Source organism: Neophocaena asiaeorientalis, unplaced genomic scaffold (genome assembly GCF_003031525.2).
Source record: "Neophocaena asiaeorientalis asiaeorientalis breed wild unplaced genomic scaffold, Neophocaena_asiaeorientalis_V1.1 scaffold156, whole genome shotgun sequence".
In the NCBI taxonomy this organism is placed as follows: domain Eukaryota; kingdom Metazoa; phylum Chordata; class Mammalia; order Artiodactyla; family Phocoenidae; genus Neophocaena; species Neophocaena asiaeorientalis.
In genome coordinates, this window is record NW_020173773.1 from 903,649 (window position 1) to 929,515 (window position 25,867).

At 37.8% G+C, this 25,867-nt stretch overlaps 1 protein-coding gene across 3 annotated transcripts in view; it reads right to left on the minus strand.

Moving 5' to 3' along the window:
• Positions 1–20,318, minus strand: part of SH2D1B (SH2 domain containing 1B) — a 35,187-nt gene extending 14,869 nt beyond the window's left edge. For 2 of the 3 annotated variants that reach the window (XM_024751647.1, XM_024751646.1), the window contains exon 1: positions 16,888–17,107. In XM_024751647.1, the coding sequence (XP_024607415.1) occupies positions 16,888–17,036 (149 nt within the window). In that variant the 5' untranslated portion in view covers positions 17,037–17,107. Of the gene's footprint in view, positions 1–16,887; positions 17,108–20,282 lie in introns of those variants that run through there. The other variant, XM_024751645.1, reaches the window with a different exon arrangement.
• Between the last annotated feature and the right edge of the window lie 5,549 nt (positions 20,319–25,867).

Sequence of the window (25,867 nt, forward strand, 5' to 3'; positions counted from 1 at the left end):
AAACGAATTTGAGTTATTTATAGTGAGGTCGATGGACCTAGATTCTGTCATACAGAGTGAATTATGTCAGAAAGAGAAAAACAAATACCGTATGCTAACACATATATATGGAATCTAAAAAACAAGACAGTTCTGACGAACATTGGGGCAGGACAGGAATAAAGATGGTTACGTAGAGAATGGACTTGAGGACACGAAGAAGGGGAAAGGTAAGATGGAACGAAGTGAGAGAGTAGCATTTACATATATACATTACCAAATGTAAAATAGATAGCTAGTGGGAAGCAGTTGTATCCCACAGGGAGATCAGCTTGGTGCTTTGTGACCACCTAGAGGGGTGGGATAGGGTGGATGGGAGGGAGGCTCAAGAGGGAGGGGATATGGGGATATATGTATGCATATGGCTGATTCACTTTGTTGTACAACAGAAACTAACACAGCATTATGAAGCAATTATACTCCAATAAATATGTATTTAAAAAAAAGAAGTGAGGAACTGGCTCTGGAGTCAAGAAGACATTAATGGACTAAAATAGCCCAGAAACAGACCCATATATGTATAAAAACTTGATATAGGACAGAGCTGGCATAGCAGATGAATGAGAAAGGGATAGACTGTTTTTTAAATGATAATGGTAATGTTTTCATGTGTAAACAAATAAAATTGGATTCCTGCTTCACACTCTAATTGAAGATCCAATTATGAAAAAACAAAACACTAAGCTTGGGAGAAATATAAGTGACCGACTTAATGACCTTGAGTTAAGGAAGGAGTTCTTAAATCACAAAAAGTACAAGCCAAAAGATAAGATTAATAAACTCACTATATTAAAATTAAAACTTCTATTTATCAAAATATACTATTAACAAAGTGAAGAAGTCTGCAAGTTGGGAGAAGATAATTGCAACCCTAATATATTGATAAAATGGGAACATTAATGTACAATAAGAAAAAGACAACTTCACTAACAATCAGGGAAATAGAAATGAAACCACATTAGATATAATTTCATACCAGATTGGCAATGATGTAAGAGTTAACTAATTCAAAATATTGGCTGTGATTTGGAGCTATACAAGGTTTTATATACTACGAATTGGGGTATAATTAGATATGAATATCTTGGAGAACAATTTGGCAAAATTTAGTAAAGTTGAAATGTGTATAATCCATGAGCCCAAGTGTCTACTCTTTCGGATTGGCACTATTGAAACAAAACTGATAATGCCAATATTTTATTCCTTATTACAAAACAAAGATCAGTGAAACTGTGTATTTATTACATTTAAATATACTTTAAAAATAAGTATATTATAAAGTACAAATAAAAGTGTAAATTAATGAAAAATACATATTTTCTAATATGAATGATTATTAGATTAACTTAATCAAAATACAGTATTCAAAAATAACACATACTCTATAAAACTTACTAAATTATAATTAATAATGAAAGTTTAAAGTAAAATAGCTTTTTTAGTGCAATTTTGAGATTAAAGATAAAAGAACAAGGGAGGGAGGGAGAGGGAGGAAGGCGGGGAGGAAGGGGTATCAGTGGTGTCCTCACTGAGTTCTGAGGGGTTTTGGTGCAAATTTTTCCATCTTTTGGAAAAGTTCTATCTGTTTACACTAGTTGGGAAATGCTAAAGATGTAAGAATAGGCTAAGTAAATTTCCTATGATTTGTTGATCTTCAACAAACATCTCTTGTTCTGCAACTTTGAAAAAAATCTATTATGAACATTTTGGCTCTTTGTGGGAGCTGATATCTCTTTACTGAAAACAAGCTACAGAGTTTGTTATTTAAGACTTTAGTAATCACAGTGGTTAACTTTCTAGATTCCAGATGCTTACTGACTGCTCTGAAACAGCCTTTATCCAAACACAAAAGCAAAACAATTAAACAGATAAAAAGTGCTCACCACTAAGTATTTGTTATTTTTGCCAACAACCTCACTTCTTTTGAAGTACACTATTTTGTGGTAAAGGCTATGTTTTAATTCTCTAATAATTCTCTTTTAGAGTGGTTTTACTTTTTTCAATATTCAAGAAAATTTTTATGTTTTTCAAAAAACAGACCTAAAATGAATATAGTCTTAAAATTTGTATCCCTGATTTTCCCCCTGTGCTTTTAAGAGTATGGAATGGGGGATGGGGTGACTTCAGGCTGATTCTCATGGGGAGAGAAGAGGAATGATGGGTAGATGGGGTTTAATCGGTGTATGTATTCCTGTCTTAACAGGTCTCAAGTGATAATATCACAAGAACCTCACTATCTACATACTACATACCACGATAACCAGCCACATGCCACCTCTGCCACCCAGGCTTTGCTCAAAGACTTGGCAGAGAAAGGCAGCTGAATTGATTCAAGGCACCTAGTGCTTCAGGTAAGGCACCCTGGGGTGGGGCATTCCATCAGGGGGAAAGGAGGGGAACCTTTGGAAAAAGTAGTCCATTACTATCGAAACATACTTATCATACCGATTTTTAATTATCCATTTCCTCATCTGTATTTCATACTCGGGCCAGAATCATGTCTGCTTTGTTCACTCTAGCACCATTGCCAGTCTTACAATACATTCTCAATAACTGTTTGCTGAGTTGCATTGAATTATCTTAATAAGAAATGTGCCAAGTGTGTATGAAAAATCTTACCAAGAGACATAAATGAACAAAATAAAAGGAGGTGGAATGTTTTTGAATGGAAAGACTGACTACTGTGAAAATATGATAAGTGAAACTACTTATCAAATTATATTTTAATTTGTATTTCTACCTCCAACCTGCCCCTGAACTCCAGACTCATTTTTTCTACCTAACATTAACTACTTAACATTAACTACTTAACACCTCCTCTTGGATGTTAGATATTTCAAGCTTAACGTGTCCAGAACAGTGTCTCCTACATACGAACAAGTTCTGTACTGAGAGTGCGTTCATAAGTCCAATTTGTTTGTAAGTCCAATTTGTTCGTAAGTCCAACAAAGTTAGCCTAGGTACCCAACTAACACAATCGGCTATACAGTACTGTACTGTAATAAGTTTAAGATACTTTTCACACAAATAACACATAACAATCAAATAAACAAAAAATTTTAATCTTACAGTACAGTACCTTGAAAAGTACAGTAGTACAGTACAATTGCTGGCTTCCAGGGGCTGGCATCGAAAGAACAGGCAAGAAGAGTTACTGACTGGAGGAGGGAGAGGGGGTAGGAGATGGTAGAGCTGAAGGATCGTCAGCAACAGGAGACGGAGGGCAAGCTGCAGTTTCACTCATGCCTGACGTTGATGGCACAGGTTCTGGTTCCTTGCTGGATTCAATTCTATCTACCCTCTTGAAAAAAATGATCCAGTGATGTCTGGGTAGCTCTTTTTTTCTCACCATAGACGACACGGTGGCACTGGATTGCATTCTGAATGGCTGCTGCAACCTTCGTGTACCATTCTACATTCAGGTCCTATGCCTCAAAAACTAACAGTGCCTCCTCAAATAAAGAAAATTCCCTTGCCATTTTCTGTGTCGTGAATCTCTCCTTAGCAGTACCACCTACATCACCGCTGCTTTTATGCTTGCTACCAGACATCCTGGGCTTGAAATAAAGATACTGTACTACTATACTCTATACAGTACTGTACAGTAAAGTACACAAAAGCACAACCACTTGTAGAGGATGCACGCATGTGGCAAGGTACACCAGACATGTGAACTAACTTACGTGATTGGACATGCCAACACATGTTTACATCTTTGAAAGTTCACAACTTGAAGGTTCTTATGTAGGGGACTTACTGTACTAGTATATACATGTGCCGGATATTTTCTGTATCTCCAGATCCTCTTTCTAACTTTCCCCACTCTGCTCTGTGCTCTGACCTCTATGGGCTCCCTTGCTCTCAGGCCTCTGATTGGGTTAAGTCAGTGGGAGACACATATATAAAGAGTATACACAGAAATGGATATTAGGATGTTAAACCAAGGATAAAGTAGCTGATTTACTTTGTTATACAGCAGAAATTAACACACCATTGTAAAGCAATTATACTCCAATAAAGATGTTTATAAAAAAGAGTATATACAGAAATGGATATTAGGATGTTAAACCAAGAAGGATAAAATAGAAGATTTGTTGGCTGAATTCATAAATAAAGGCACACTCACCCAGGATTCGGAATTAATGTGCTAGCTCATGCACTGGGGAGTGACATAAACATTCTGCTAGACTGGTTAATTGAAGCATGGATTTAATGATGGCTCACATTCAATGGAGATCAAAATGCCAAAACTTCCCTGGAATTCTATAGAGAAAGGAATATGAAAACTCAGGAAGATGGGAATATTATAATAAATCTATTAATGCAAACTGTCTAGTTATTCCTCACCCCCACTCAAGGTGTCTGAAGGTCAGCACCTTCATGATGAACTAAAAAATAAATTGTGAGGAGAGAACCAGCATCTTTGAAAACTGTATCTCTGTGCTGTAAGCTGGAGTTGACAGTGGGAAATCCTGAAATGGTTGGGTGCCCTGATTTTAGTGGAAATAATGGGATCGAGGAATAGTAGAGGTTAGGTGTTAGCACTCAATGAGAGACAAAGACAGCACAATTATCATAAGCCAGAGGGATGTAACAGTGTAAGAGCAATTTGCTGTACAGGGATCTGTGGTGATGTTTAATTGATTCACTGGATTCCAAAGCATAGAATGATGGACAGCCTAAAGTTCTGTTGGATATAAAGTAAGCAGAGAACTTCTAGGTCTTGTGGCACAACACTGACTTGAGTCACAGAGTAGGGATTCTTGGATGTCTTACCCAATTTACAGATTTAATCCAGTTGACAGACTCAGATCCCTTTTATGGAGAGTGGTGTTGGGTTTCTGGATTCCTTTAAGGAAGGAATGTGACCACACTTCCCCAAGCCTTTTCCAGAACGTACAACATTTACTAGGGGCACTGTGTACTGAGAAAAGGAAAAATACCCAATGTTTTTTAGGGTTATTTGATACTGGCTCTGAACTGACAGTAATTTTTGGAGACTCAAATGTTCCCATGATCCAGCAGTCAGAGGTAGAACTCATGGGAGTCAGGTGATAGAAGAAATCTTGGCCCGAGTCTACTTCAAGTGGATCCAATGGGACCACGGGACCATCCTATGGTTATTTCCCCAGTTCCAGAATGCACTTACAGACTTAGGAATTGTCAAAATCTTTTCATTGGTTCTTTGAATCATAGAATGAGGACTATTGTAGTGGAAAGGACAAAGCAGAAGCTCCTATAACTGGTTTCATCTGCTGAGACAGTAAACTAAAGCAATTTCACATCCCTGGAAGAGATTTCTATACTAAGGGCACCATCAAATCATGAAATGTACGGTGTGTTGATTCCTACCACATTCTCATTTGACTGACCTATTGGCCAGTGCAAGCACCAGATATATCTTGAAGAATGACTATGGATTATTACAACCTTAATCAAAGGTTATTGTATGTTCAACTGCAGTTCAACTGTGCATATTTTTGTGGATAAAATAATCACAGATCTGGCATCTAGATTTAAGAAAAGCTTTGCTGTAGATCAAACAAAATCAACTTATCTAGCTATCTAGCTAAAATTCCTAATAGCAAAGTAGTCAGAACCAGTTGCCTTCATTTGATAAGAATAAGAGTGCACAGTCATGGCCTTATCACGCAGATGTGTCAGTTCTCTTTCTGTGGCATAATATAACACAGAAGGACATTGATTATATTAATATCCTATAAAATATGATGTTGGTTCATTTCTGGGTCTGTTTCTATTGATTAACGTTTCTCCTCTTTATGGATTGTAATTCCTGCCTCTATTCGTGCTTGGTAAATTTTGTTTTTGTTGTTTTTAGGCTGCACCATGCAACATGTGGGATCTTAGTTCCCCAACCAGGGATCGAACCCTTGCACCCTGCATTGGGAGCATGCAGTCTTAACCACTGGACCATGAGGAAAGTCCCCACACCTGGTAAATTTTGATTCGATGCCAGAAGTAGCAAATTTATCTTTATGGTGCTGGATATATTCATTTTCCTATAAAGATTCTTGAACATTTTTCTAGGGTGCAGTTAAGCTACTTGGAAATAGTTCAATCTTTTGGAGACTTGTTTTAAATATTTTTTAGGTGATACAAGAGCAGCCTTTAGTTCAGAGCTAATTCTATCCCACTACTGAGTCAATATGCTTCTGATTATTCTAACTGAGGTCCATGAATTATAAAATTTTCTACTCTGGTGAGAATACAAACTATTTCCAGACCAGCGTGAGCTCCAGAGATTGTTCCTTTGGCTTTTAGGGTGATTTTTTTTACCCAGCCTGGTTATTTACCTCATGCACATGAGCTATTCAACACTAAGCTGAAGATTCAAGGAACCCCTCTGCAGATCCCAGGAGCTCTTTCTTAGTGTATCTTTTCTTCTGTGTTCTCACCCCCATAAACTCTAGGCACCTTGGCCTTCCTGGACTCCTAGCTCTATTTCATCAACTTAGGGAGACATAAAGCTCTACCTTGGTAGACAAGGACATTAATACAGTTGTTATTATCTCAGATGTTCAAGAATCTAGAGAAAAGAGAGCTTGCTAAGTAGAAACATGGATGATATTAAAGAAACACCCAAATTAAACTTCTAGAGATAAAAACTACATTGTATAAAATGAAGAATTCACTGGATGGGATTAGCAGCAAATTTCACATTACAGCAGACAGAAATTAGTGAACTGGAAGACAAAGCAATAGAAACTATCCAAAATGAAAATCAGAGAGAAAAAAAGACTGAAAAAGATAAACAGAGAACCTGTGAAATGTGGAACAACTTTGGGTAGCCTAATATACCTGTAATTAAATTCCCTGAGTGGGAACAAAACTATTTAAAGAAACAACAGACAAAAATTTTCTAAGTTTGATGAAAATTATAAACCCACATGTACAAAAAATTAAATTCACCCCAAACTCAAGAAACACAAGAAAATTACACAAAGGTACATCACAATCAAATTGCCTAAAACCAATGATAAAGAGAAAATCTCAAAATCAATTGAAGAAAAAAAATACATACCTACAGAAGAACAAATATAAGGACAGCAAACTTCTTATCAGAAACGCTGCAAGTCAGGAGACAGTGGAACAAAATCTTAAGCGTATTGAAAGAAAAAATTAACCTCGAAACCTATATCCAGGGAAAATCTTTCAAAAACTGAAGGTGAAAAGAAGACATTTTCAAATACACAAAAACTGAAATAATTTACACCAGTATATATGCACTACAGGAAATGTTATAGGAAGTCCTTTAGACAGACAGAAAATGGTACCAGGTGAAAATCTGAAACAATACTAATATTTCTCAACTAGGAGTGACTTTTGGCAATGTCTTGAGATATTTTTAGTCATCACAAGTTGCACAGGGCCTTCCCCTCAACAAAGAATTAGCTGGCCCCAAATTTCAATAATGCCAAGGTTGAGAAACCCTGGTACATGCAAAGGAAAGAAGAGTACCAGAAATAGTAATTATGTGGGTAAAGGAAAAAATATTTTTCTTATATTTAAAATCACTTTAAAAGATAATTGATTGCTAAAAATAAAAGTAATAACAATCTACTATAGGGGTAATAAAATATATAGAAATAAAATGGATGACAATAAGAGCACAAAAGCTTGATTAGAGTGTGGGAGAAATGAAAGGATATTATTGTAAGGTTCTTGTATTATAGGTGAAGTGGTATAATATTACTCAAATATAGGTTATAATAAGTTAAACATGAATACTATAAATACTAAATAAACTACCAAAAAACAAAGAATTATAGGTAGCAAGCCTGCAAAAGAGATAATTTGGAAATAATCTAAATATTCAATCAATTCCAAAGTAGGCAGAAAGGAGAAAATAAGAACAGATGGGACAAATAGAAAATAAATACCAAGATAGTAGATTTAAACACAGTCATATTAATGATCACATTAAATACAAATGGCCTAATCATCCCTATTAAAGGGAAGTTATTGTCAGATTGGATAAAAAAGCAAGACTCAGGGGTATGATTCTTACAAGAGACCTGATATAAAAATGAAAACACAACTAGATTAAAAGTCAATTGATGGGGAAAGTATATACTATTAACACTAATAAAAAGAAAGCTAGCAATATCAGCTCAGAGCAATGACTATAACCAGTAATAAAGAAGCGGGGTTTTCAAAAAGATAAAGGGGTCAATTAATCGAGAGGATATAACAATTCTAAATGTTTATGCACCTAAATGTTTGTTTCAAAATACATAAAACATACATGTTTTTCCCAAAAAGATATACAAATGGCCAACAGGTACTTTAAAAGGAACTCAGTATCTCTAATCATCAGGGAAATTGAAATCAGAATCAATGAGATGTCACCTCACATGTGTTAGAATGGCTATCATCAAAAAGACAAGAGATATCAAATATAGGTGAGGATGTGGAGAGAAGGGAACACTTGTGCACTGTTGGTGGGAATGTAAATTGGTGCAACCACTATGGAAAACAGTATGGAGGTTCCTCAAAAAAGTAAAAACTGTGATCCAGTAATCCCACTTCTGAGTATACAGTCAAAGGGAATGAAAACAAGATATCAAAGAGATATCTGTACTCCATGTTCATTGCAACATTACTCACATAAGCCAAGATAAGGAAACAACCCAAGTGTCCATCAACTGAGGAATGGATAAAGAAGATGTGGTATATATAAACAATAGAATATTTTTCAACCATGCTAGACAGAGAAAGATAAATGCTGCATGGTATCACTTAAATGTGGAATCTAGAAAATTTAATCTGTTGATTAACAGACAAGAAACAAAAATTCGTACTACCATTTCAGTTGATGCAGAAAAATACTCTCAGCCCTACTAGGAACAGGAGGGCTAAAGATGTAGTTAGTGGGAAAAGATTGAATACTTTTACCCCAAGATCAGAAAATGACAAGGATTTTTTGCACTCATCACTTCTATTCTACATTGTTTTGGAAGTCTTAGCTAGTGCAATAAGGCAAGAAAAAAATGGAACAGAAAAATTGGCATGGAAGAAATAAAATCATCTTTAATTGCAGATGGCATGTAGAAAATCATACAGAGATTCTACAAAAAAAGCCACTGGGCCAATAAATGAGTTTCAGGATACAAGTTCAGTATATGAAAATCAACTGTGTTTCCATTCACTTGCATTGAACAAGTGGAAAGTGAAAATAAAATAATTTAAAATTTTAAATCATTAAAATCTGATATCATTTAAAATAACATCAAGTGTGTGAAATCTTCGGGATAAATTTGACAAAAGATGTACAAGACCTGTTACAAAACATTTCTGAGAGAAATTTTAAAAGATATGAATGAATGAAGAGATTAAACTATGTTCATGGATCAGAAGAATTAATATTACCATGTTAGTTCTCCCCAAATTGATCTCTAGATTCATGCAATCTCAATCTAAATGTCATCAGTCTGTGTGTGTGTTGGTGGGGGGGAGTAGTTGAAAAGCTGAATCTAAAATGTGTATGGAAATGCAAAAGGCCTAACATAGCTAAAATAACCCTGAAAAAGTTGGGTGATTTCAACCATCTTATTTCAAGATTTATTATAAAGTGATAGTAATCAACACAATACAGAATTTGCATAAAGACCAAAAAAAAGATCCATGGTGAGAGCTTAGAAATAGATCCAAACTTATATAGTCAATAGTTTTTGTTTTTTACAAAGGCACAAAAGCAATTTATTGGTATAAAGGATAGTCTGTTCAACAATGAGCTGGAACAAATAGGTGACCATATTTAATAAAACACCAACCCCAACCTTACCCCAGATTGCAAAAATTAAATCAGAATAGGCTACACTAAATGTGAAAGTTAAAAGTATACAACTCTAGAAGAAAACAAGGAGAAAATCTTTATGAATTGCATTAAGCAAGGGTTTATTATATACAACACTGAAATCACAATTCATGAAAGAAAAACATCATAAATTTGACTTCATCAAAATCAAGAACTTCTGTTCTTTGAAATATACTGCTAAGACAATGAATAAAACAGTTACAAGTCAATACAGAATGTTTTAAGACTTTTAACTTCTGGCTTTCTCACTGGTCTTGATTGGAGTGTGCATCCATATAACCTTTTGTTGTACTAATTTGTCAATGTGTGTAAAAATGTTAAAATGTTTAGGATATTATCCTGAGGAGAAAGTTGGGCAAACTCTCAAAGATGTAAGCACAAAAATGTTAATCTTCTCAAATTACATTGGGTCCATTGGACCAAACTGGAAATAACCTAAATGTATAGTTTATATATAAATTATGATATATGCAATCAAAATAGTAAGCAATCATGAAAGGATGATGTGTATTGGCTTTCTTTGAAGTGGAAAGATACCCGTTATACACTGAAAAAAAGGGTTGCAGATGATCATATATATAATGAACCATTTATGTACATATATAATATTTGTTTATACATGCATATGAATAGAGAACAGTCTGGAGAGATTAGAAAAGGTGATTTCTGAGTGGTGAGACTGAGATAATTTCTGCTTTCTTTTTTATACCTTTATCAACATTTGATTTTTCTAAAACAACAAAAAAGTTTGAATTTTTTTTTTCTTTCTGAACTCAAGTCTTTCCAAAGATCTCAGAACCTGAGAGCTGGAAATGACTCTTGGGTTCTCTCTCATTCACTCTTTCTGTTGTTTCCTCCTCAGTGAGGACCTGCCCTAAGTCAGGGCTTGGGTTCTTCTCATCTGCAGCCTTCCTATATGTGACTACAGAAAGTCCCTCCTTTGCCTTCATAACTGCAGGTGAATTCCTTGCATCTCCGAATATCTATTCCATTTTGACTCTGCTGATTATAAAGCCAGACCCAGTTGCAACTTCTAACACTCACAACGTCGCCTACACAGACAGTGTTTTGCACATTGGTGTTTTCATGCTCTATCAGGCTGTGAGATCAAGTAACATTTCCTGTCCATGGTTACCATATATGTAGCTTTCTGGTCAGTGCTATATGCTGCTGGGCCAACTCTCCTCTGTGACTTCCTTCCTTTATTTCTAACCTTCTCCATAATATCTTCATTTAGATCTGTGAAAGCATGAAATTTGGCATATTGCCATTCTAACACAACAAAGAAGAGAGGGTAGCTCATTTCTAGGAAGCAGAATGCAAATTCTACATATTAGGATCTACTGCCAAGCCCTCAAGTCCCCTGCTTGAGCACTTTATAACACAGTTCCAAGGGGACCACATTGAACACATTTCAGTGGAACTGGGGACATTCATAAGAGAGGGAACATAACAACATATTAACAGGTTGACCTTGGACACTTTAGTTAATAAGAAGCTCCATTTCTTTTCCCACAAAATAGAGATATATCACCTATGGAAGATGGCTTTGCAAAAGATAAATGAGGTAATTGATGTAACATGCTTAGCACAATTTTTGACTCATAGAAAGCACCTTCATAGTGGCTCTTGCTGCACAGATGTAGAAAGTCTAATACTTGTGTTGTAGATAATTTTGGCTTTGCTTACTTAGGGTTGTACGAACTGGAATACGAATTGCTTTATGTGACCTTCTCAGAGGAATCTGTCCTGTACCCAACCTCAAGAAGACTCTTTGTCCCTCCCTGTAATACCCCTATGTTTTGTTTTCACTATATTGTCTCCTCTCACTGGAATGTCATTTCATGAAGGCAGGACTAGTGCCTGTACTGTTTATCACTGTCTCACCAATGCATAGGAACATGCCTGGAACATAATAGGCGCTCAGTGTGTGCTTGTTGAATGAGTGAATGAAGCTTCTAGTCATCCTCCAAGTCCCAGCTCCCATGTAGGCGCTCTACTCCTTGATGAATGAATCACTCCTTGCTCTCAGTCATCAGTTATCACACACGTCACAGGGTCCTTTTACTTCTTTATTTTCCCCACTAGACTCTGAGCTGTGTTGAAGGCATCAATTGAGTGTCTACCATAGTGCTTGACATGGGAGACTTTAAATAAGTGTTGAACAATAACAACTGAATGGTCTGTCTGATCTTTGTGACAACAAAATTTCACAAGAATTATGAAAAAGGCCGTTTTGATGGGGACCATTTGATCTGAGCCTTAAGCCTGAGGGTGCCTGAAATTTTGTTTGCCTTTCAGTGACATGGGCAGGGAAGAGGGTGAGCCCCGATCAAGTGCAGGTGTTTAACAAATATTTATTTCTGCCTCTCCATTTGATTAGTTATTATTATTTGTATTACATTTCTCAATGAATTTTGCTTTGAATGAATATATAAGCTAACATGATGTATCACAGAGCAGTTGAGCATAAATGTCAATTTTTAAAGAGAATCCCACTGTTGACTATCTACCCTGAAATCTTGACCAAGGTCTCTCCTGTCTCTACCACATCTCCTGCAACTTCTTCTAATCTCCATTCGCACTGCCTGCCCCACTGTAGCTAGTCCCTCACCATCTCCCATCTGCATTGCCATCATCATCTGCCAGCTTCAGTACACTCTCCTTATTAGACTGGAGTTCCTAAAACTCAGCACTAATCTTGTCATTTCCCTGCTTAGAAACCATCCATGTTTCCCCATTAGCTACAGAGTCATTCTTTTAAGACCCCATAATATTACCCCAAACTGACTTTTCCAAAAGTTGGTTTCCAAACTACCTTTCCAGAACCCTGTATGATTCTTATGTGTTTTAAAATATCCTATTTCTAGACCTATGTTCCTGCCTTTTCCCCAACCTACAATGCCTTCCATCCCACTTCTGTGTAACCAAATCTTATCCACTCTTTTAAATCCCAGCTCAAATACCACCTCCTCTAAGAAAACTTTCCTGCTCATCTCCTCTGTCCTTGAATTTGTATAATATTGTCTTACCCTTATTTTATTTATTTACATGTTGAAAAAAATTGCAAGTCCTCTATTGGAATCCCCTTAGAATCTCCCTAGGCCTTAGCACAGTGTTTGAATAGGTAGTAGGGATTCACTACATTTTTATAAACATTTTTTTTAATTACCAAAGTAATGCATGCATGTAAGCATTTAAAGTGTGCAAAAGTTATCAAATAAAAAGAATGAATCCACAACATTTTTTTCCTATTTATTCCTCCTAAATTCCCCAGCTGTAACCACTATTATAAATTTTATATAACTTTCAAAAATTGTTTATGAATATACAAGGATATAGGCATACTTTTTTTTTTTTTTTTTTACACAGATGGGATCATACTTTGCATCTTGCCTTTTTCACACAACAATAGATCTTGGAGTATTTTTCATACCATATACAGATTTACTCAATCTTGTTAATGTCAATTTGCACATACGTATGCAGTAATAACTATAAGATACGTTTTTATTAATGAAATTTTGAGTCTAAGGTTATACCTGTGCATTTTATGTTTTGACCACATTTCTATTCAAAGAGGCTGTATTTAGCATGTGCAAGCACTTCTGCTTCCCAGCAGTTGAATTTCCTCTGGGTATTTTCATAGTTTTAATTCTAAACCCTTGAAGAGGTAAAAATGGTATGACATTATTCTTTTTTTTATATAAATAAATGTATTTATTTATTTATGGCTCTGTTAGGTCTTTGTTGCTGTGCTCAGGCTTTCTCTAGTTGTGATGAGCAGGGGTTACTTTTCGTCACTGTGCGCAGGCTTCTCATTGTCGTGGCTTCTCTTGTTGCGGAGCATGGGCTCTAGGTGCACAGGCTTCAGTGTTTGTGGCACTTGGGCTCTGTAGTTGTGGCTCGTGGGCTCTAGGAGCACAGGCTCAGTAGTTAAGGCGCATGGGCTTAGTTGCTCCACGGCATGTGGGATCTTCCCAGACCAGGGCTCGAACCCCGGTCTCCTGCGTTGGCAGGTGGATTCTTAACCACTGCGCCACCAGGGAAGCCCACATTATTCTTTTAATTTGTGTTTTTTTAGTTATGAGTGAGATCTAGCATTTTTTTATCTTTCTTTTTCACATTCCATTTCAGAGAATCTCCTCCTCTTGCATTTTACCTAGTTTTCTATTGTTTTTTAAAAGCTTCATTATATGTTAATGAAGTTTTGATTTTTTTCTGTTTGTTTGTCAATAAGTTTTTTTTAACAACAGTTTTTTGTTATAATGGTCATATTTAGCAATCTTTTCTTGGTTTCTGTGTTTTATATCTTGTTAGGAAGTCTTTCTCAATTCCAGGAATATTTTTTAATAGTTCACGTTTTCTTCTAGTACACACAGTTTCATTTAGAAAAATAAGTTCTGTATTAGAACCAATTTGAATTAATTTTACTTCAAGAAGTAAGATAGGGATTCAGGTTTATTTTATTCTAAGTGACCAGCCAAGTGTCCCAACACAATTATTGCTCATCTTTTCCTCATTGATTTGAAATGCTCTTTTACACATATGCTAAATTCCATACGTATTTGGATTCATTTCTACCAGATTCTATATTCAATTCCATTGATCTCTCAGTACGAAACTCTTTTAATTACTGTAGTAGTTACTGCAGTCTTATAATGTATTTTAATATTTGGTATTAGTCCCCCCTTTTTTTTTTTGGCGGTACGCGGGCCTCTCACTGCTGTGGCCTCTCCCGTTGCGGATCACAGCCTCCGGACGCGCAGGCTCAGCGGCCATGGCTCACGGGCCCAGCTGCTCCACGGCATGTGGGATCTTCCCGGACCGGGACACGAGCCTGTGTCCCCTGCATCGGCAGGCGGACTCTCAACCACTGCGCCACCAGGGAAGCCTCCCCTTTTTTTAAATTAAATATTTTATGGCTCTCTGACAGGTTCCTTGTGTTTCATTTCCCACCTGGATAAACTTTACTATCTTTGAAGAAAACATTTTAAATTCTGTTGATTTTTCACTGGAAACATACTGAATTTATGATTAATTATGGTGAACTGATATGCTTCCAAACTGAATCCTTCCCTTCACTGAAGTCTTCTAGTAAGCTCCCCAGGAGCTGTTTAATTTTGTACATTTCATATTACATTTATCCCTGGGTATTATTAATTTTTTGCTGTTGTAAATAAGATGTGTTATTATATTTACTTACTGGCTATTGTTTCTGTATGAAAAAGCTATTGATTTTTTAGATTTCAATAATATAAGCAGATATTCTTATTGGATTTTCTTAGTTTTTAGTAGTTTTTCTTTTCAGTTAAATCTATATTTCACAGGTATAAAGTCATGTCAACTGCAAATAATAATAATTTTGCATCTTTGTTTTCAATTTTTACATGTATTTCCTTTGACTAATTACACTTGCTAACATCTCCTGGAAAATGTTACATAGTAGTGCTTATAATGAACATCTTTGGCTCATTCATGATTTGGGGGGTAATTCTTCTAGTACTTCATCTGGCCTTTGTTTAAGGAAGCACCTCTCTAGCTCTACATGGTTAAGAGTATGTAAGTGTGTGTATGCATATGCACACATGAGTGTGTGTTTAATTGAGAGGTTGATGCTGAATTTTATCTAATACCTTTTAAGCAAATTTGAATCAGCTATGCAGTTTGTAACCTCTGACTTATTAATATGTAATTAAACTAATAATTTTCCTATCAGGGAACCATCCTTGATTTCTTGGATTGGACCATACTTGAGCATAGTGTATTTTCTCCATTAATGTTTTACTGGCTTCCATTTTGTTAGTAGTTTATTGAAAATTGATAGTAAATGAAATAGAAATTGGTCTGTAGTTTTCTTGTGTCTGTGTGTGTCTTTTTTCTAGAAAAAAAAAGTTTTACCTTCATACATAGAAATTGAAAAAAATCAGTAAGAAGACGAACAACTCAAGCTAAAAATGGGTAAAGGATATGATTATGGAATTCTCAAAAGAGGAATTAACAATGGCTAAAAATATATGAAAACACCCTCAACCTCACCTGTGACTTGAAAATTCAAACTGCTAACACCTTAAGGCTGCCTTTCTTATATCTGTATTCCTGATATCATATAGAGAAAGAAATATATCCCGGTCTATTCTGTTAGTAATGACAATCTCTTTTGTCCTTATAGCTCCCGAATTCTAAGAAGCCCTGAAGCGCATCCATGGAGATACTTGGATTTTAATTTCTATAACAGGTAAAGAAAAATTTCAGTGGTCTCCACAAAAACAAGAGTCTTTAAAGACAGTAGATTTCCCCTGATATCTGTTCAGGATTGCTTTCTAAACTGGGCTAAACAAGTTCCTTCAGCAGTGTAGCTCTGATGCTCTGACTTGGACCTGCATACAGAACTCAGCCCCTTTGGAACCACCAGATGAATTGTTACACAACCAAGTTGTTTGAGAAATCCCAGGTCTCTGTTTCTTCATCTATAAAATGGTGGCTTGTCTTGATAGGCTAAAAGCAGGATGAAAGGAGATGATGTACGCTGAAGCTTTTACAAATCCAACGAAATTTGAAATATTATTAGTATTTTAAGAATCACAAGTGGAGCCAGCAGAATCCATGTAAAAAGTTGGCCTCTCAGATAAAAATTTTATAAAGGGCACCTAGTCTTTTCCATACCAAATAAATCAACCTCTATAGGAGAGGACCTTTCTCACATGGCTACCTTCTCTGCCTCCCCGCTCCGCTCCCATGCTGCCTGCACTCTTCTCCTCACCCCCACCCCCATTTCTGCTGCTTCACAGAGTGTGCTCATTGCTTGCATGGCATTTGCACCAGGGAGAGAAGGGCAGGTGGAGGAGCTTGGACAGACACGTTCCTTCCATCCCCTCCTGGCAGTCTAACTATTTCTCATTCTGCTCACTGGGGCTGCGAAGTCAGTGAAGTAGAATTTCTTTTCTACTTGGTTATCAGTCCTACACTTAGCGTAAGGTTCCATATGTGTGGAAGATGAGGCTACTCACGAGACACAGAGGCACAGGACTCCGGGCATAGACTCACTGTCTCTTAACAGAAAGTTGCCGTCCACCCCTTCCTTGAGCAGCAAGGTCTCACAGTCTCGCTTGGACAGAGGGCCGTGGTAATAAGGCAGATCCATGGTGAGCACTCTCATATTCCAAGTTCAGAGACAACTCTGAGGAGAGAAGAGGAAGCAGTTGGCCTAATGAAGCCTGTGGAAATACCTCTTCCTTCTCTGACTTGTGGGAGTGAGATGAGGTTACTTGTGGGACTCAGATAGTTTCACAAGATTCAGGAAATGTGAGAGGTGGGGTAGTGAAGTGACCAAGACTTTTCAGCCTGTAAATAGACCAAGTATGACTCATAGAAGTGGGTTAAAGTGCATTTGGGTACACACTGGAATCAATGATATTTATGGCTCGAGCTCAATGCCAAAGACAAGCCCCCCAGAACTGGGTTGCAGCCTTGTATATCACCCTAAATCACCAGTTTTTACCTTCTCTGGCTCATTGCATCCCTTCTGGGGATCACATCACTGATTTTGGCTGAAATGGATGCCCATTTTCTGCTGAAGCTGCCTATGATTATGCTATGCTTAGCTCAGAACAGGTGCTCACAAACCGTTCAGATGCTGAATGAATCCAAATATGTCCAGACTCAATGGAACAATTGAGAAGGTAAGATGGGTCTATGGGTCAAATGACATGAAAAATGTAAGACAGCAATGGGAATAGAAAGCAACTGGATGCTGTCGGGGGAGGATGGCTGGGGGGGAATATAACCTGGCTAAGGCTCCTAGCCACTGGTGAACAAATGCCATTTTTAACATCTTGAAGCATTGTGCCTTTTGGGGAAGGAGCTGGTCCATGTGCAAGGGATATCTGGATATGCAAAATTAGTGCAGGGATACGTCTCCAGGTGGAAGAAAAGAATATATTAGGCTTGGGTTTGAAGAGTCTCAGGTCCTTTGAAGTTTGCATCCTGCAGGACAGCAGTGATGACCAAGGAAAGTCTATCTAGCCTGGGACACTTAGCCCCCTTTAGACAACCTGGTGTTGATGAGAAAAATCTCTCTTTTTCTGCTGAGCCTTTTCTACCTTGGTCAACTGATGATATGCTTGGAAAAGATGGTTTCTGTTATCTGAGAATCAAAATTAGTCTTGAGAGTAATTTCTGCGGCCTTTTTTCCCCAGCTTTTTTGAGATACAATTGACATATAATATTGTGTAAGTTTAAGGTGTGCAACGTGTTAATTTGGTACATTGCAAATGATAACTACCGTAGCATTAGCTAATACTGCCATCTTGTCACATGCTTACCATTTCTTTACTGTTGTGAGGACATATAAGATCTACTCTTGTATCAACTTTCAAGTATATAATACAGTATTATCAATATTAATTGTAATCACCATGCTGTACATCAGATTCCCAAAACTTATTCATCATATAACTGGAAGTTTGTACCCTTTGACCAATATCTCCCCATTTCCTCCAAGGCTTTTTGAGCAACTAAACCATCCTACATAGTGTTGTTTTATGTTCAAATAAATCTTTATTTACAAAAAGAGACACTGGCATGATTTGGTCTCCAGCTATAGTTTGTCAATCCTTGATTTAGAGTAGTAAAATTTTCAACTGAGTACATGACTGCCTAGCTAAAGGCTATTTTTCCTATCTGTGACCATGTGACTAAATTTAGTGTCAATATAGATTAGCATCCTACATAGTATTACTTAATTAGCTATAATTAATTAATTTCAGATAGAAGCCATGTAAACATATCTATAATCCAACGTTTTAAATTGAATTACGTTTACTTAACTTTAACAATTACCATCACACAATGTCAATTAGTATGAACTATATGTAAATTTCTCTCCCTATTCACCTGCCTTATCCAAATATCTATAGGAATTTGTACATATCTCAAGTACCTATCTATAAAAATAGAACCGTGTGCTCAGGACACATCCTTACTTCCCTTAATTCCTTCTTAACTCAGATGATTATTTTATCTTACTGCTTTGCTTACCAGCTGTCTACCCACTCTTGGGGATTTGTCTTACATTGAACTTTCCTGTAGCAGATTTTTATTCTTCCTTGGAAGTCCCACTGCCCTGCTCTTGGTTTAATGTAGTGTAATGGAGTGACACTAACTGAGGAGCTTGTATCAGAGAGATATGCTTTCAAACTCCAGTTTCTCTTGTGTGAACTCAGGCCATTTGGTGTATAATTTTTTTGAGAATTATGGCAGTTGAGGAGAGAACTTTTACTCATGAAATAGGAAATTGGGTACTGAGCTTGGTGTGAGGATATTTTGGGGCATAACAGAGGAAATAATTGGATATACACTCAAGGTCTTTATCATCACAGGGGCTTTCATGCCTTTTTTTCCTGTTTCAAAACCCAGTTCCTTCACCCTCACTCATCATAAGAGAAATGAAAATTAAATCCATACTGAGGTAACATCTTTCACCAATCATTTTTCCAAAGAAGATATACTAATGGACAACAAGTACATGAACAGGTTCTCACAATCATTAATTACTAGGGTAATGGAAATCAAAATCACAATGAGAAGTCATCTCACACATGTTAGAATGTCCATGATCAAAAAGACAAGAGATAGCAAGTGTTGGTGAGCATGTGGAGAGAAGTGAACACTTGTGCACTGTTGGTGGGAATGCAAATTGGTACTAGCACTGTGGAAAACAGTATGGAAGTTCTTCAAAAAATTAAAAATAGAACTACCATATGATCCAGTAATTCCACTTCTGGGCATATATCTGAAGGAAACTAAATCACTATGTTGAAGAGACATTTGCACCCCCATGTTCAATGCAACATTATTTACAATAGCCTAGACATGAAAACAACGTAAGTGCCCATCAACGTAATAATGGATAAAGAAGATGTGGTAAAAATATATACAATGGAATACTATTCAGTCATTAAAAAAGAAGGAAATCCTGCCATTTACAACAACGAGGATGGGCCTTGGAAGCATTATAGTAAGTGAAATAAGTCAGACAAAGACAAATACTATATGTAGTAATTTGTTACAGCAGCAATAGAAAACTAATACACCTAACAAATCTGGTTCCCTCAGGAAGAAAATCCAGATTTCTCTCATGGAGGATGAAGCAGCTTCCCTTAACTTTTCTCTCCTCACTCATCTGTAGTTACATTGAAGAGTAGGATCCTGTTTACTATGAATTAGCCCAGCAACAAAGCCTTGTTGCAGGAAAAGCATTTTAACTTCCTTTTCTCTCATACTGCTCCACGAACAGTCAAGCCTGTTCATCTAAATCAAACTGCATGAAAAAAAAGTTACCTAATGTTTACTTGCCAAATGAACAAATGTCCTAATCACATCTTCTCCTAAAATTCATACTTACCAAGTTTACCTTTTATATGTGATTGGAGTGTCTCAGCTGCTTTTGAGATTTTTGTTTGCATTCTTCAGGGTTTTCTTTTTTCATTCATGCTGGACATGAATTTTCAGAGGACACTATCCAACCCAGTGTACTTTCCTACTCCCCTCTTCTTCTACCTCCTCTTCCTCTTCTAATACCTCAGAGTGGTTTATGAGATGAGCACCATCTAAATACGAACTGTAGAAATGAGCTCCAAGGCCCCCAGAGAAACTATAGAGCAGAGAAAGGATTTATCTCAGTGATAAAACTCACCTACAGATCCTGGCTGAAGATTAAATGACCTCAGATGAATTATTTGCTTTTTCCTTTTGTTTACTTCTGAGTATTTCAATTTTTAAATAAAGTGATACATGTAAAACTATTTTCCATTATACAAAATAGTTGAAGCAGTAAGACAGATACATTATCTGTTTTCACCTCTTAGATGTCATAGGTATGCTCATATTAATTTAACACCAAGTTATTATTTTCAATATTCAATACAATTATAACACAGCTTTTAAAATTTTATTTGATGAATGATAAGGAGAAAATGAGAGATAGTCAATCTGTGGTAGAGGGACTTTAGGAAAGCTGATAGTTCAAGATATGAGGAAATCAGAAAATAGGGGGAATTCAACATTGTAGTGACATCTACACACTGTTAGTAGATGAGTAACATCTACCACATTAAAAAAAACAGATTAATTAAGATAGTATCTAAACTAATTTAACAATTCAATGCCCTGTGTCAGTGTATCTCTTAGGATCCTTTTTGCTGCAAAAATGAGTCCCAACTCAAATAGCTTAAACAGGGATGAAATTCATCTTCCATCCCACTGGAAGTCCAGAGGAGGCATGGGTTCCTAGGCCAATTGGTAAAGCAGCTCAGTGCCACTGTTGAGGACCCAGATTTTTTCTCTCTTTCCAGTTTGGCCTTCTCAGCAGGCAGCCTGGCTCTTGTGGTCCCAGGATGATTGTCAAAGGTCCAAGTATTCCATCCACACACCTTGTGCAGGTAATTGATCCTTCTGGCATCCCCAGGACCCCTGGGAAATGCTCTGAGAAGGTCAGGGAGTGCTGAGAAAAGGACACACCCATTCCTAGCACACGCACACACACATACACACACACACACGCCCCACTGTCCACATAGGTGCTCTGGCCTCTCTCACTTCTTTTTCAGGTCAGGGCAGTGGCAGGTACTTACTGCCCAGTGATGTAAATTCTCCTGGGACAAGTGCCCCTTCTCCCTGTGATCCTGGACATCTTAGGAACTTGGCATATCCAGGTACTGTGCTATTCTAAAATATAGTGACTACATAGAAAATTTGAAGATCAGTAAGGCCTACAGATCAGGAGACCATTGCCATGGAAAAAACACCTTTTTTCTCACAGTTCCCAAGAGGAGGGGGCACATGGGAAAACATAGGTCACAGGCACAAGAGCAGAGAGGGTGGGGGGGAACTGAGGTCATAGCCTCTATTGTGGTTTCCCTGGGGAGGAATAGGTGAGGCAGGGTAAGCAGGTCTAGAATTGGCTAGTTTGTTTATTTCTTCTAAGAAGTCTCTATTACTTGTCAGGTGCAAGTCCCACAATCCTTCATTCCAAATAAAACTAATTTTATCTGCATCTCCTCTAACTTACATTCCTTAGATCACAGGTCTTTTTTGCCTACACAGTATACAGAGAAGAGAAAGTGCGTGTGTGTGTGTGTGTGTGTGTGTGGTGTATGTTGGTGCTTTCTAACTGAGAGATAGTTTATTATCTAGTTGAATAACTGTTAGGTGAGAAATAGAATCTCAAACGGTAACCATGGATTACACTTGATATTAAAAACAAATGTCTTGGCAGTTTTAAGAACTGCTTTATGATTTAACTATCTCTGTTAGTAGTTAGACCATAGTTCTAAAGAGTTGAAAAGGATGAGCTAATTTTCTATCTAAGCTAATTAGCTTTATGCTCTTCTTTGGCCACATAACTTGAATTCAGTGAAATGTTTTGCTGGTCCATTTCTTTACTGGTGTAGAGAATGTCAACTGAAAAAAAAACGCAAAATGTAAGAGCAGTGAGTTTCAGTTTTATACGAGGACCTTACTGAGGACTAGAACCTGGGAGGCAGCCTCTCAGATAGCTATGAGGAACTGCTCTGAAGAGGTGGGAGAGGAGCCAGGATATATATGATTTTTGGGGGGTGGGGTGGGGTCTGGGAAATACATGTAGTCAAGCATAAAACTATTAATGCTAATCATAAAGAGCAGATATCTCAACTTAATGATTTTAGTGCTTTTTCTATGTATAGGAAGATGCAAGAATCTGGGGTCAGTGAAATTCTCCGCTAGACATGCATCTTAACTATCTAGGGCCCCTTGTATCCCAAAGCACAGAATGCTTCCTGTTTCTAGAATTGGCTAGTTTGAATCATTTCAGTGGACTCTGGAGCATAGGGGTTGTTCCTAGTTGCCTGGTACCTCACCCTGGGTGGTTAGGACTGGTGGATAGTGGCTGGGAGTGTGAGATAATGGAGATGGTTAGGAGTATGGGCTCTGGATTGGTTGTCTTTACATTTGAAAAGAGATGCGAGCTGTTTAGTATCTCTAGGAATTGGCTAGCTCTGGTCAGGGCAGTCCCTCCAGAGGCTCAGCAAACCAGTGTGACTAACTCGAGGCAGTGAGTGCTCAGCAGGGTTAGTCCTGAGAGGTTTTCTGGACACAAGACCATTGGTTCAATAAATTTAATTAATTAATGTCCACCCAAAGGCACTAATGGCAGAGGTCTAAGGGGTTTTTTCCAAGTATAAAATGTTTTTCTTGGGGACTTCAGAGACGATACAGCTGCCTGATTGGCTAATGTAGGAATAACTCCAGTGGTGTACAACACAGCTTGCAGTGGACCCCTCCCCAGCACTCGAAATTTAGATAGAATGACCTCAATTCCCCAAGTCCGTGCCCTGGGGAAATTTCTCCAGCGTTTCTGTAAATTCCTGGGGACTTAATTTTTTTTTTTTTTTTTTTTGCGGTACACGGGCCTCTTACTGTTGTGGCCTCTCCCGTTGCGTAGCATAGGCTCCGGACGCGCAGGCTCAGCGGCCGTGGCTCACGCACGGGCCCAGCCGCTCCGCGACATGTGGGATCTTCCCGGACCGGGACACGAATCCGTGTCCCCTGCATCGGCAGGTGGACTCTCAACCACTGCGCCACCAGGGAAGCCCTGCTCAGGGAATTTTTAAGTCTGGTCTCTGTGTTTCATTTTAACACTTTTAATTGCTCTCTCCACCTTTTCAGACCAGTTCTGGAAGACTGCTCCTCTAGCCAGAAAGTCTCATTATAGAAGTAATAAGCCTTTCAGACCCTCTTGGTATATGTGTGTGACACCATTAGTCTGACATTTGAACCACATTTGGGGTGGAAGTCTATCCTGTTTCTATAGAGTAAATGTAGGAGCTGTACATGTGTCTCTGAGTCTGTGCTTATTTCCTCAACAGCTGCAGAGGACCAGTATCTCAGGGGAAACCTACTCACGTTCTGTTCTGATGTTCATGCTTGACTTTTAATTTTTGTTCTAAACAAACTTGGAAAGTCACTTGGAGGAAATAAAATTGAATGCGTGTGTGTGTGATGTTATTTATGTGGCCTTCATTTTTCCATGACATGACCCATGCAGGGGAATCCAAGTCAATAAAAATACTTTAAGAATTTTCCATCTGGTAAATTGGTACAATATTTGGGCAGCAGGTTAATTTTGTAAATGCATATCGAAGTTTTAAATGTACAGGTGTTTGACCAAACAATACTATTTCTAGGAATTTAACCTCAAGAGAGAACTAGGTAGACTTTTGTCTGACATCTCCTACTCTTTATTCAAGTTCATTTGAAAGGACACCTCCTCCCTGAGTCCTTTTTTTACTGCTCCTAAGCAGTTTGTTCTACCTCTTCTACGTTTCCACAATAGTTGAACAGGCTATATGATGGTACCCATCCATCCATCCATCCATTCATAATGTGAGCTATTCATGCAGCAAATACTCATTGATCCAGTCATCTTTCTAGGTTCAAGAATTCAGATAAGTAAGAAGCAATCTCTGCTCTCAAGGAATTCATTGGCCCAGTGAAAAAACAAAACATATACAAATATTATTTCAATACTATGTACTAAGTGCAATGATAAAAATATGCATAGGGGCTTCCCTGGTGGCGCAGTGGTTGAGAGTCCGCCTGCCGATGCAGGGGACTATGGGTTCGTGCCCCGGTCCGGGAGGATCCCACATGCCGCGGAGTGGCTGGTCCCGTGAGCCATGGCCGCTGAGCCTGCGCGTCCGGAGCTCCGCAACGGGAGAGGCCACAACAGTGAGAGGCCCGCATACCGCAAAAAACAAAAAACAATAAACAAACAAAATATGCATAGGATAATATGGGAACCTGTTTGGTGGGTGGGATCCTCCTGGAGAAAGAGGTCCAGTGCTTTTTTCTTTTTTTGACATCTTTATTGGAGTATAATTGCTTTACAATGTTGTGTTAGTTTCTGCTGTATAACAAAGTGAAACAGTTATATGTATACATACATCCCCATATGCCCTCCCTCTTGCGCCTCCCTCCCACCATCCCTATCCCACCCCTCTAGGTGGTAACAAAGCACCAAGCTGATCTCCCTGTGTTATGCAGCACCTTCCCACTAGCTCTCTGTTTTACATTTGGTAATGTATATATGTCAATGCTACTCTCTCACTTCGTCCCAGCTTCCCCTTCCCCTTCCCCGTGTCCTCAAGTCTATTCTCTACCTAAGTGTCCATCAACAGATGAATGGATAAAGACGATGTGGCACATATATACAATGGAATATTACTCGGCCATAAAAAGAAATGGAATTGAGCTATTTGTAGTGAGGTGGATGGACCTAGAGTCTGTCATACAGAGTGACGTAAGTCAGAAAGAGAAAAACAAATACTGTATGCTAACACATATATATGGAATCTAAAAAAAAAAGGTTCTGATGAACCTAGGGGCAGGATAGGTCCCAGTACTCTTAAAGCCTTACTTTCCTCATTTAGAAAATGAGAAAAATAATAAAACCTACCACATTTGAGGGCTGAAAGGATTTGAGGAGAACATTCATGTGCTTGGCACTTAGTAAGCCCTCAATAAATGTTAGCTTCTATTTTAATTATTTTTAGCTAATCCTTAAAGAATGATTAAGAGTTACCCTTTGTAGGGGAAGGAGAAATAAGGGGTGGGAGGAAGAGCATTCTAGACAGATAGCATAGCAGGAGCCAGGAATGTAGATGAGAGAATACAGCACAGGGAAAGATGTAGGCATTTTAAGCTTGTTGGGGCGTTAGCTGCAAGGCAAAGAGGTGTAAGAATGAGGCTCAAGAGACAAATCAGACAATGGCAGGTTCTCATAAGACCTGCTAAGGATCTTCGATTGCTCCACATGTTGTGGGATGCCCCAGAAGCAGCTGAGAGTGATGTTGATAGCCAGCCTGATTCCAGTTATGGATAACTAATAAAGTGAACATCCTGCAATTAGATGAAAGATACATGGAAATTTGTTGACTATGAAATAAGGAG